Genomic DNA, 12,184 nt, shown 5'->3' with positions numbered 1-12,184 from the left:
TGGTGGTGGTGGTTGTGGTTGTGGTGGCGGCTGTGGAGATGGTGGCGGCGGTGGCGGTGGTGGCGGTTGTGGCGGTGGTAGCGTGGTGGTGGTGGTGGTGGTGTGGTGGTGGTGGTGGTGGTGGTGGTGGTGGTGGTGGAGGTGGCGATGGCGATGGTGATGGCGGTAGCCGTGGCCGTGGGGGTGGGGGCGTCGGCGGCTGTCGTGATAGTGGTGGTGTCTGTATGTGTTAGAGAAGGAGGTATTGCCAGATTCAGAACGGTACTGCTGCTAGTAGTGTCTGTGGCTGAAGCAGCGTGGCGTCAGTGGCATAATCGATGACCATGGATTTGCAATACAATAATATAAACGTACTTTGGGGTTTTAGAACAGCTGTTCAAACTCTTCTGCGGAAGAAAGGCCTCTATGCCACAACGTCGCTATATATAAGGTTAGTAAGTGTTATAGTATGTCATCATATTCTAATGCTTCATATTTGGATTACAATATTTCTGGTTTAGACGTAAGAATAAAATATAATATTTATCCATGCACATAGATGATAAAGGTTACATAAATTTAAACATGGGATTAGAGCGCTTAATGGTGATACTAGCTGACATACATTTATACGAGTACGTATATATTATATGAAATGCATATCACTGTATCACATAATTTTACATGTAAGTGTGTAGCAAGTAATATGTTTACAGCGCATGATTATGGTATACAAATGTAAGGTCATTATTGGATACAATAATCTAACAATAGAACTGTTGTATGTAGGGTGTGATCGTAGCAATAAAGAAATGTTCGGCGAAAAGAATAAACATCACTAGAAACAGACTGCTGCAGATAAAACGCGTAAGTATTTTTAGACTGATTTCGTTTGAAATGGCGCGTGGAGTCATGGTAATATCCCCCCACACACACACTCCAAGACACGCACATACGAAGTGCACGTACACACGCGGAAGCAGTTGCTCTCAGGTGAGTATTACTGGCGCAATATACGCCCCGGACCGGAAAGTTATTCAAGGTACATGATGAATTGCGCAGCCTTAATCACCTTATCCTATCCTACAGATAGATAGAATCAATATACATGATCGATATACCGCCTTCGCCATAAAGCCATGTCTCTCTGCCTGTCATACATTTATAACCCAATTTAACAGAATTTAAAACCACGTCTGAACGCAGCTAATATTCGTCGTGCAACAGCAAATAACAATAAGCAGGAAGCAGAGAGACCGCGTCTATTTCATAATCGCGAATAATTTATCTGCTCAATAAACTGAATAATTTAATTATTTAACTACAATTAGGTAACAAAAAATTTATCATTAACAATTTTCGTTCTACTGCTGCTACTAGATGTGAAGGAACTGCAATACAAGGTTCTTGTGGTTCTGAATATCGTATGCGTCTCTGATGCAGCAATATGTTAGTACTCAATGCACTAATCTAGATTCGGGAACTGCAGCACGAAAACCTGACTCGATTCATCGGAGCCTGCATCGAACCACCTAATACGGCCGTGCTGGTAGAGCACTGTGCACGCGGTAACCTCCAGGTACGCACTTATGTACGTACGCAACTATGCCCGTCCCCCCACGCACGAAACACGGACACACTGCACAAATATGACACATATGTGTTATATGGCACACAGGCACGCAGACACATAGTCACGCATACACGCACGCAGACACATGGTCACGCATACACGAACGCACACACGCGTAGATGCATGCGCGCACGCGTGTATGGTTGGCCGTCGTACTCAGAAATAATCATTTAACCGCGGTAAAATTATTGGCCTTTCACCCAATCAGAGGTCGCGTGTTACACATAATTCAACCGCGGATAAATTATTTCAACCGCGGTAAAAATAACTCAACCAATTATGGCAATTTTACCCAATTAGAGGCATTGTTACACGTAATTTAACCGTGGTATAAATAATTTAACCGCGATTAAATTATGCGTAACAAGGCCTCTGATTGGGTTTAAGGGCTATAATTTTTCCACGGCTAAATTATGGCCCTTTTTACCAAGTCCTTGGCCTCGTTACACATAATTTAACCGCGGTAAAATTATTTCTCTTTTACTAAATCAGAGGCATTGTTACACATAATTAAACCGCGGTTGAAATAATTTTACCGCGGTTAAATTATGTGTAAAAAGACCTCTGATTGGGTAAAATGGTGTTAATTTCTACCGCGGTAAAAATAATTATTTCTGAATACGATGGCCAACCATACACGGGCGCACACACAAATACGCAGCCGCGCGTACACAGCACACACACACACACAACACAACAACACACACACACACACACAAACACACACCACAAACACACACCCACACACACACACACACACACACACACACACACACACACAACACACACACACACACACACACACACACACACACACACACACAACACACACACAAACACAAACACAAACACAAGACACAAAACAGACACAAACACACAATACGCTGACAGATCCTAGGCTATTGTAGCGTAGGATTTTTATTGAATTACCACAGTTTACCGAAAATTTTCAACGGTTGTGGCCAAAAATCGGTTATTAGTTATTTAAAGCATAATTATATAATTGCATAATATAATAGATATATAATGTAGTAATAATGCGTTCATAAAATATATAGAATATATAATACGGATTACGCAATCGACACCGTTCATCATTTACAAGTGAATTCAAAGAGTAATCACATTTGATGAATTCGACCTGCGAAACTCGAGAACGCGGAAATACGATTCTCAATCACCCAGTATATGGGGCTAATTCAAGACGCATAATTTCGGCCAATGTTACTACCATACGTATTCTATGGGGGTAGACGTGAAAATATGCATCTCTCAGTACCACACACTAGAGAAATTTATTATAAACAAATTTCTGACTCTTTGACAGAGATGTGCCTGCACAGCAGCACCATTCAGTGAACAAGGAATTCCGCATGTCCATTCTGCGTGAAACATCGTATCTGTGAGTTTTTGGAAAAGTTCTTCGTGTTGTTATGCGATGCAGCAAACAGTTCAAGATGAAGTTCAATACAGATATATAGGCTATTCAACTGTGATTTATATGTTAAATAGTATTATTATATATATTATATATAATATATATATATATATATATCTATATATATATACGCAGGATGATCTAATCAACCGTGGGCAGCGATGTTAAGTGACATGGTCATGCCACCTGGTGAGGAATAAAAATATTTTGAGGATTGATCCATTGATTTCCTTCCCAGTGCCAAACTACTAATCGATGTTTGCATAAAGTAATACATTTTACATGTTATTACATGCTTTAATTAATTAATTAATAGAAATTTTAAATCTTCTTTAATTATAAACTTTCACGTTTTCCGTTGCTCATTCATCTCATTTCATGCAGGGAATGAAGTACTTGCACGAGTCACCCATTAAATCTCATGGCGATCTCTGTTCGCCTAATTGCGTCTGCGACAGTAGATTCGTTGTCAAGGTGACAGATTTTGTCGTGAAAACACTGTTAGGAGGGAACAGAGACATACTGATGGGCCAGCCTCAGTCGTATTACTCACGTAAGATTCCCATGCATTTATAGTTTTTACGTATACAGAGAGAACGAGCGAGTGTGAGGAAGTGAGCGAGAGAGAGGGGGGAGCGAGAAAGGGAGAGAGATCGAGATAGAGCGAGAGAGAGAAAGACAGAGAGGGGAGAGAGAGAGCGAGAGAGAGAAAGACAGAGAGGGGGAGAGCGAGCGCGACCGGAGAGAAATTAGAGAGAGATGAGAGAGAGAACGAGAGAGAGAGAGAGAATGAGAGCAGACGAGAGAGGATCGCGAGGAGAGAGAGGTGAGAGAGAGAGATGACGCGAGAGCAGAGAGGAGAGCGATGGGGAGATGGGTGGATCAATGACGCAATCGATTGCTGTGAGAAATAACATATCCGTCCCTTTCAAAAGCAGGTTTTTGTATACACATAAAGTAATTATTTCCACCATCCAGGATATAAAATACTGATGGGCCAGCTTCAGTCGTATTACTCACGTAAGATTCCCATGCATTTATAGTTTTTACGTTATACAATGGACGGAGGAACGAGCGAGTGTGAAGAAAGTGAGCGGTGAGAGGAGAGGGGGAGCGAAAAAGGGAGAGAGATAGAGCGAGAGAGAGAAAGACAGAGAGGGGGAGGGCGGGCGAGAGAGAGAGAGAGTTAGAGAGAGAGAGAGAGCCGAGGGGAGACAAAGACAGAGAGGGAGAGAGCGAGCGAGCGAAGAGCAGATCGAGAGAGAGGAGAGAGAGAGAGAGAGAGAGAGAGAGAGAGAGGGAGAGAGAAAGAAAGAGAGCGCGCGATGAGGAGATGGGTGGATCAATGACGCATTGACCTAATCGATTGCTGTGAGAAATAACATATCTGTCCCTTTCAAAAGCAGGTTTTTGTATACACATAAAGTAATTATTTCCACTATCCAGGCTTGCTTTGGACCGCTCCCGAACTTCTGCGAAAAGAGCAATTTTCCCTTGATGGAACCCAGAAGGGCGATGTCTATTCATTTGGCATTATCCTTTACGAGGTTATACTTGACAGCTACCCATTCCAAGATGAAACGATAAGATTGACCCCGATAGGTACACATCCCGCATAACAGTTTTATAGGATCTGCCGCTGTGATTAAATACTTTAATATTATTTGATTTATACTACGTAATAAATTCTTAATAACACATATTCATCGTTAATAATGATCAGTAAATTATCATTGTCTCAATATCATATATTATCTATATATATATGGTCTTTCCGTAACGACTCCGATTGTTATACGTGTCGCCAACGAGTTCAAATGTGTGCTGCAAAGAGCTATTTGTAATCATGGTAATTAATGTCTAACACATTTCAGAAATCATTGAAAGTGTACGCCGCGTCGAATCTCCTCCATTCCGACCGACTGTGGAAAATGGCGCCTGCCAACAAGACATCTGTAAGCTGATGACAGCCTGTTGGCAAGAGGATCCTTCCGGTCGCCCGTCGTTCGATAACATTCTTGCAACGTTGAAGATCATCAGCAAGTGTGTATACTACGTGGATGTGGCTAAAGTGATTGCCGTGTTGTTTGCAATATTGTGATTTTATCTAATATTTTTTCCTGTATATATCCCCTATATGTATCCCCGCATACTTGTAATGGTTCTACGCACGAAATCATTAGCGCACGCACGTATCATTTGTTAATAAACTGCTAGTAAGTACTGCATCACTGCTTATTAGGCTTAAGATATCCATTTGTCAGAGTGATGTCACAATTACCTAAATTAGTTATTAATTAAACTAGTAAATTGTTAATTATACTGAAATGAAAATAGGGAATACCCGTATATTTAAACCGGAACGTAATTCATGTTACATGATACATGAAGCATAATACAGCTTTGTCAGAGCTGTTAATACTTGTTTTACAACTGCAAAATTATTGTAATATCATTATTGCAAGTAATCAAGAAAGTAGCTGTCTTTGCAATTGGAAGTGAAGTTGCATCGCGAACGTATGATTATGCTGTTAAGATAAACTATATTCGTTCTCACCAATTCTCATTCAACAGCATTTGATAACCTTTTATGGAAATCGAGGAATACAGAGAACAATTTCAATACTAAGCCGCGACATCTTTTAACAGGGGCAAGTTCGGAAATATCCTTGACGACCTACTGATGCGCATGGAGCAGTATGCCGCCAACCTGGAGACGGTCGTTAACGACAGGACATCTCAATTACTGGAGGAGAAGAGAAAGGTCGACCAGCTTCTCAAGGAGATGCTTCCCGGGTAACTACCTGTTGAGCCTCAGCCATACTTTAGCAAGATTTACACGGAAACAGCAACGTTAATGATTCTTCAAAGCGTGTATTTGGGGTCGATTTACTCAGCCGCACCTAGCAGGATTACTGAACGCTAGCAGAAACAACAATATGAATAATTATTCGAAACGTGTAGTAACTAATTGATTTGTCACTTACAGATTGAAAACAACGTGGTGTATTAGTTGTCGTGTCAGTTACCGCAGTTTGGTGTCGGGGGTTATTGCAGGAAGGTAGCAGAGCAGTTGAAAGCAGGACATGCCGTTCAGCCAGAATTATACGATAGCGTCACGATATATTTTAGTGACATCGTCAGCTTCACCACGCTGTCAGCTGATAGCACGCCACTACAGGTAAGCCTAATACATTCAGCCTCTAGTGGTGTGTAGAGGATTAGTACTATACGAAACCATTCTATTGATTTGGCTTTAATATCTCCGACACCCTTGCGTGATGGAACATCCGTTTAAACGTATTTTGTCGCATATTTTTGCAGATCGTCGACCTGCTCAACGATCTATACAGCTGTTTCGATGGAATTCTAACGCAATTCGATGCTTACAAGGTAGGGCGATCTATGAACGAATAACGGAATGTCAATGTTATTAGTTATTAGTTGTAATTATTATCCTTTCAATCAGATTTTGGCAGCTCGCAATTATACCACAACCAAAATATAATGGTACTTCACTGTATCGTCCAAGCCGTTCGTGTTTAACGTCAGCGGTGGACGCTTGCTATTAGTGCATGGTTGTTGCTGTAGCATATTGTCTGTACACATGGTGTCTGCAGGTGGAGACGATTGGCGATGCCTACATGGTTGTTTCTGGTCTCCCGGAGCGTAACGGCGACAAGCACGCGAGTGAGATTGCTCTCATGTCGCTCTCCTTACTCAACGCCGTGGACAAGTTCAAGATTCGACACCGACCAGGAGAGAAACTACAGCTAAGGATAGGGTTACATTCTGGTGCGCACCGGAAAGCCTGCATAAATATTATATAGCCTATAAATAAGTCTCTGAATAAATATGAATTTATAATTACTAAGAATAATTTTTTTATGATAGATGAACGACGCCTTTGAGAGTAATTATATGAAGGGAGTTTCCAGTAAAGCTAGAGAGGGTGCACGTTTCCGTTAGTCTATGCACGTTTGTGCGGGCGTGTGATTATAGTGATTATAGTGATTATAGGCGTTTTACTGCTTGTTTTCTGCGCTTAATCTTATTAGTTCATGGAATCGCGAAACATCGCAATATTTTGTACATGCTGTAACAATTAACGAAGTAACTTCGTTTATTCCAGGTTCGTGCGTAGCAGGGGTAGTCGGATTGAAGATGCCACGTTACTGCTTATTCGGGGATACTGTTAACATGGCTTCAAGAATGGAATCGACGGGTTTGCGTGAGTAATGGATCATAGGCGCGTCATTTTCTATCCGCGTTGATTACGAAATCGATCGCTAAATCTAGGATATTTTAGTGCTCGCTTGCATCAAACACATTCTTGAATAAACCCAGAACCACCCGTTCATTGCTGAATATTCTGTATATTTGCTGATAACCCTATCATGATTGCACGCATATCCGACCGAACACGCGCTTTGCTAGTGCTGTATTGTGAAATACGGCTGTTCTTCGCACAGCCTTAGCAATCAATCTAGTAATAGTTATCGGAGATACGGTATCGAAACGATGACTGTTTATTATAACTTGGCACATGCACTCTACACACGTACAACTATTCTCGCGGACTATAAGTGACATCCATCGTCTCTCTTTCTCTGCAACTCCTCTCTCTACAACTCGTCTATCTTTCCCCTTCTCTCTCTCTCTCTCTCTCTCTCTCTCTCGCTCGCTCTATTTTCTATCTCTCGCTTTCTCTTTTCTCTCTCTCTCTCTCTCTCTCTCTCATTCTGCAACCTGTTCATGCCTGTCTCTCCAGCTCTTCTTATGTCTCTGCGTCTCAATCCGTCGGTCTCTCATTGTCCCTTGGTAGGTGAGGGCAGAAGACTGCGGTTGTAGTTAAGGTTGTAGTGTGGCTGCTACCGTAGATTGTAGGCCGGCTGGTACCAGGTAGAGCGAGAGGTAGCGTAGGTTGGTTATAGTGCGAAAACGTATGGAACTCAACTTGCGAAAGACAGACAGAAACCAACTTCGTGGACTGTTGCTAAGTAGCCGTCGTCTATCGTCTTTCTGCAACTCCTCCCTATATCTCGCCTATATAACTACGTCTTATATACCTTGTTCTATGCGTAGGTACGAGCGAGTTGTCTTTTTAAAGACCAATAGGTGATTAAGATTGGCGCCGCAACAGCCACCGTCATTACCGATAACAGTACCTGTTATTAGCTACCACAGTTGTTACAGGGACACATGACCCAGGGTTGCTTGCGTATTTTTAGTTAAAATAAATTTAAATTACGCTACATAAAAGATTTCATTCGATCTAACTGGGTTAATTGTTACTCAACCGTGAAGATTGGAAACGTACAGCTGACGTCAGGTTTGAGAAAGCCTCGAGGCGAAACGTCAGCTGTACGTTTCGAATCTTCACGGTTTACTACAACAATTAACCCAGTTAGATCTAGTAGTCTACCAGCCGAATAAAAGATTTCATTGTTCAAAATTCACCACAAACATTTTCTAAAAATGTTTTAAAACTAACCGCTATGTCGTTGCTCACAACGACGGTGGCGCCACTGCTAGCGCATCTGCTTGCAAAGTTGCGCATCGTAACTTTTTGGCTGCAGGCTACAGATGAAGGATGTTTCCTATTTATTTGTTTAAAATGAGAAGGATTGCAATACTTTATAAACAACTCAGTTTCAGCCATAGTGTGGATGAATTTGTCTTAGAATAACAATCGCTCGGTTAAATAGCAGTTAGATATAAATATAATTGCACCTTTAGGATCAGCTATCGGTCTGTAACCTGCAAAATAAATTGGCAAAAGCGCAACTTCGTCAGGGTGGCAGCACACTCGCGGGGTGTCAGCGACCAAAAATTAAGAGAATTTGAAACTAACTTTTAATTATGCTGAGCGGCCGTTGTTAATTATATCACTGTCTGTCACATTAATGTCTAAGAAGGTCCGCGCTAATATTTTAAACTTTAAGCGCGTGTGGGCACGCTATAGCTAGTTACTCATCAATTGCGCGCACACGCATGCAGTTCATTTAAGCGGGTTCGCGCTAATTCATGCCAGGCGAAGAAACGCCAGGCATAGTTATACCCATCAATTGCGAGACAACATGATCATCGTTTGTCGCTTGTCATCTTCCGAGCCGACAGGCGTCTAGATGCCCACGCATATACAATACTAGCAAATAGAACTTTTAAGCCCAGAAACATGGATTTTAGTCTTTCCCAACCTATGATTAACAATGAATAGGAAAGACACAGCGACAAAAACCATTCGCAGCAATACTTCAGTTGCGAATTGTTCTAAATGCGGTTCACAGTTAAATTGTGTTTATATAATACGCAGTGGCTATGCGTCCGGTCATCCATTACAAAGCTCAGCACAGATTCCCCAAACCACGTCACGATTAGGCCACGCCCCCTTTCAAATCGTTGATTTTACTGGATTTACAATTGCTTCAAAAGTTACAAAAACACATTTTTTGATAAAATACCTAAAGGCAATTAAAACTTATTGTTGAATGTTTTTTACTGTAAAAATCTAGTTGGGTTCACATAAGAAATATATGACCGGACGCGTAGCCTGCATGGGAGCTGGGCGTCCGGTAACCGGACGCGTAGCCACGGCCTATATAATAATATATTTGTAATGTATTATATAATGTGATATAGATGTTTGTAGCTATTTACACTAGCTCGGATACCTTCGTGGTTTTTATATCTGTAAGCTGTATCTGAATGCTTGGTATGATGATGTACATTCTGAAGACATTGTCGGTGACACGTTGAATTCCGATTTTGGACGACTGACTGACGACATTTTCTTTTTTAAATGGACGTAAAGCGTTGAAAATTCAAGTCAGCTCATACACAGCCGAGATACTGCAGAGCTGCGATCAATTTCAGCTACAGCTACGAGGAGATATTGAAGTAAAGGTAAGCTTCTATGTTGAAATTAATTAAGGTGTAGGCATTTCTATTGTAATTAGGGCATGGCTATGTATTTATATTAAGCTACACCCATGTTCTGAATTTAAGATCTGCTCATCGTATTGTTAGTCATCGCATCCGTTCCGAATCGATTAAGACGAAGGCGTTAATTACTGTGATAAATTTACTATGTCAATTACAGGCCTTACGATGTTCAAAACGTGTATTATAGATGTTGTGATGTCGTGAAATATATATATATATATATATAAGGACGACAACCTATTAGGTGACCGCTATCACATCTAAACGAACCATATACTAAATATGGCACCCGGGATTACCGAAGTTTCTTACCTTTGACTTATTTTGTGTTGCTGTCGTAAGGCAGCGCGGTTTGCTACTATCTATTATATGTGTTGTGGCGTTGAGCGTGCGCCGGCTCGTGTTCGCGTGCCTGCTTGTCTTGTGCTTAGTGGTTTCGCGTATGCCGCGAGCCGTACCTGCGAGTGTCCCTGACGTGCAGCGGGTCGCCGTGCGCGGAGTGCATGCGATGTAATATAATGCATGGCAGCATGAGAATCATGTCTGCATTCGGTGTGTGTGTGTGTGCTGTTGTGTTCGTGTGTGTGTTGTGTGTGTGTGTGTGTGTGTTGTGTGTGCCATGTTGTGTGTGTGTGTGTGTGTGTGTGTGTGTGTGTGTGTGTGCATGTTGTGCTGTGTTGTGTGTGTGTGTGTGTGTGGTTGTGTGTCGTGTCCGCGCGCAGCGTCTGTCTGTGTAGTATCTGGTGTGGTTGTGTGTTGTGTGTTGTGTGTGTATTTGTGTGTGTAGTGTTGTTGTGTTGTGTGTTGTGTGTGTGTTTATATCTATCATATACATAATACTATAATAATTATATCATCTATACCGTGTGTGGTGTGTGATGTGGTGCGTGGCGGCGTGTGCGGTGCGTCTCGCGTGTGCGTGTGCGTGTGCGTGTGCGTGTGCGTGTGCGTGTGCGTGTGCGTGTGCGTGTGCGTGTGCGTGTTCGTGTGCGTGTGCGTGTCGTAGCGTACCCCGTTAAGTTTTGGTAGCTCTTAAAAATAAAAGCACTGTATTTCAAATTTATTTTATACTTTCTTAATATATGTATACACCATCTAGCATTTACTAATCACACGAATAAAGAAACAGCAAAACGCATACTTGGCGTCGTAGTGGCTGCTTGAGTCGTAGACCTCTTGCACGCGTATAGCCCGGATACGCGTAATTTCGTGTAACCTTGCTACCGAACTACCACTTTCTAGACAGGTGCATGCTAATCTCGCTGTGTAAACACTAGCTGTTCCCATATTCTGTTTCAGGGGAAAGGTACACAAAGAACATATTGGTTGGAAGGTGCGGCATCTGACGATAAATCACCATGTACGCCTGACGTTTTATGCCGCACTTAAGAGACGTTTTTGTCTAACAGGGTTGTCAACACACATTAACTTAAATGCACCATCGTACAAAAATGTGTAAATATCTGAGAGCATTGTTTAAAATTCTGATAGAATTATTAAATTTTTTAAGTTACGTTTCGTTTCAAAAATCCCGAAATACGCATTTTAAACTGTTTGGAATCCGGTGTACAGTAGTCAATGAAAACAGCTTAATCTGACTATGCGAGCTAAGATAACAAAACAACGGACCTCTAGATTACATTGCTTTTTTGCGAGGTTTACGTCTGAACGCTGCTTTGCAAGAGATAGGGTTTCAGCTGCCTTGTATCCAAAAAGGTTTTCCTCGCGTGAACGCGTCTTTCTTGTATTGTAGTTATTCTTGTATAATATGTTCGTACAGCTGCCTCTAATGACTGAATTATCATTATTGTCAGAATGATATGTACCAGCAAAATTGTAATGAGAAACTGTTGACGATTGCCAATAGTGCAGGGTTTCTCGCATTGATGTCACCATCAACGGCTTCAATCTCAAACTCGAAACTTGGTCATATTCTTCGACCGACTTCGTCTGCTTATAAAGCCATTTTCAGCCGACAGTAGTCTCTCGCACTGCCCTTGCCCTGCGGTATCCAGAGAAGAGACCGGATACCAGAGAAGCGTCGCCTGAGAGGTGTTGATCCTGCCCGCTAAGCGCGAATCTTGCGCGCAGTTCTGCGGCAAGGCGCACGCGACCGCGGGAACGTCCTACGAAAGTATCACACGCTGGCAGCTTTTGATCCGTGCGCCAAATCAAAAGGCCGGCGCACG

At 42.0% G+C, this 12,184-nt stretch overlaps 1 protein-coding gene across 1 annotated transcript in view; it reads left to right on the top strand.

Annotated features, from left to right (window-relative positions):
- LOC106812447 (atrial natriuretic peptide receptor 1-like) overlaps positions 1–11,792 on the top strand; it is a 19,712-nt gene extending 7,920 nt beyond the window's left edge. The window contains exons 7-20 of the mRNA XM_014816332.1: positions 368–430; positions 769–846; positions 1,454–1,558; positions 3,435–3,603; positions 4,497–4,652; positions 4,925–5,093; positions 5,700–5,846; positions 6,108–6,231; positions 6,375–6,443; positions 6,671–6,845; positions 7,183–7,281; positions 9,865–9,956; positions 11,295–11,355; positions 11,776–11,792. Coding sequence (XP_014671818.1) covers positions 368–430; positions 769–846; positions 1,454–1,558; positions 3,435–3,603; positions 4,497–4,652; positions 4,925–5,093; positions 5,700–5,846; positions 6,108–6,231; positions 6,375–6,443; positions 6,671–6,845; positions 7,183–7,281; positions 9,865–9,956; positions 11,295–11,355; positions 11,776–11,792 — 1,524 coding nt within the window. The remainder of the gene's footprint in view (positions 1–367; positions 431–768; positions 847–1,453; positions 1,559–3,434; positions 3,604–4,496; positions 4,653–4,924; positions 5,094–5,699; positions 5,847–6,107; positions 6,232–6,374; positions 6,444–6,670; positions 6,846–7,182; positions 7,282–9,864; positions 9,957–11,294; positions 11,356–11,775) is intronic.
- The last annotated feature ends 392 nt before the right edge of the window (positions 11,793–12,184 follow it).

Source organism: Priapulus caudatus, unplaced genomic scaffold (genome assembly GCF_000485595.1).
Source record: "Priapulus caudatus unplaced genomic scaffold, Priapulus_caudatus-5.0.1 Scaffold650, whole genome shotgun sequence".
Classification (NCBI taxonomy): domain Eukaryota; kingdom Metazoa; phylum Priapulida; class Priapulimorpha; order Priapulimorphida; family Priapulidae; genus Priapulus; species Priapulus caudatus.
The sequence above is the reverse complement of the archived record's forward strand: the minus strand, read 5'-3'. Positions and strand labels throughout refer to the sequence as shown.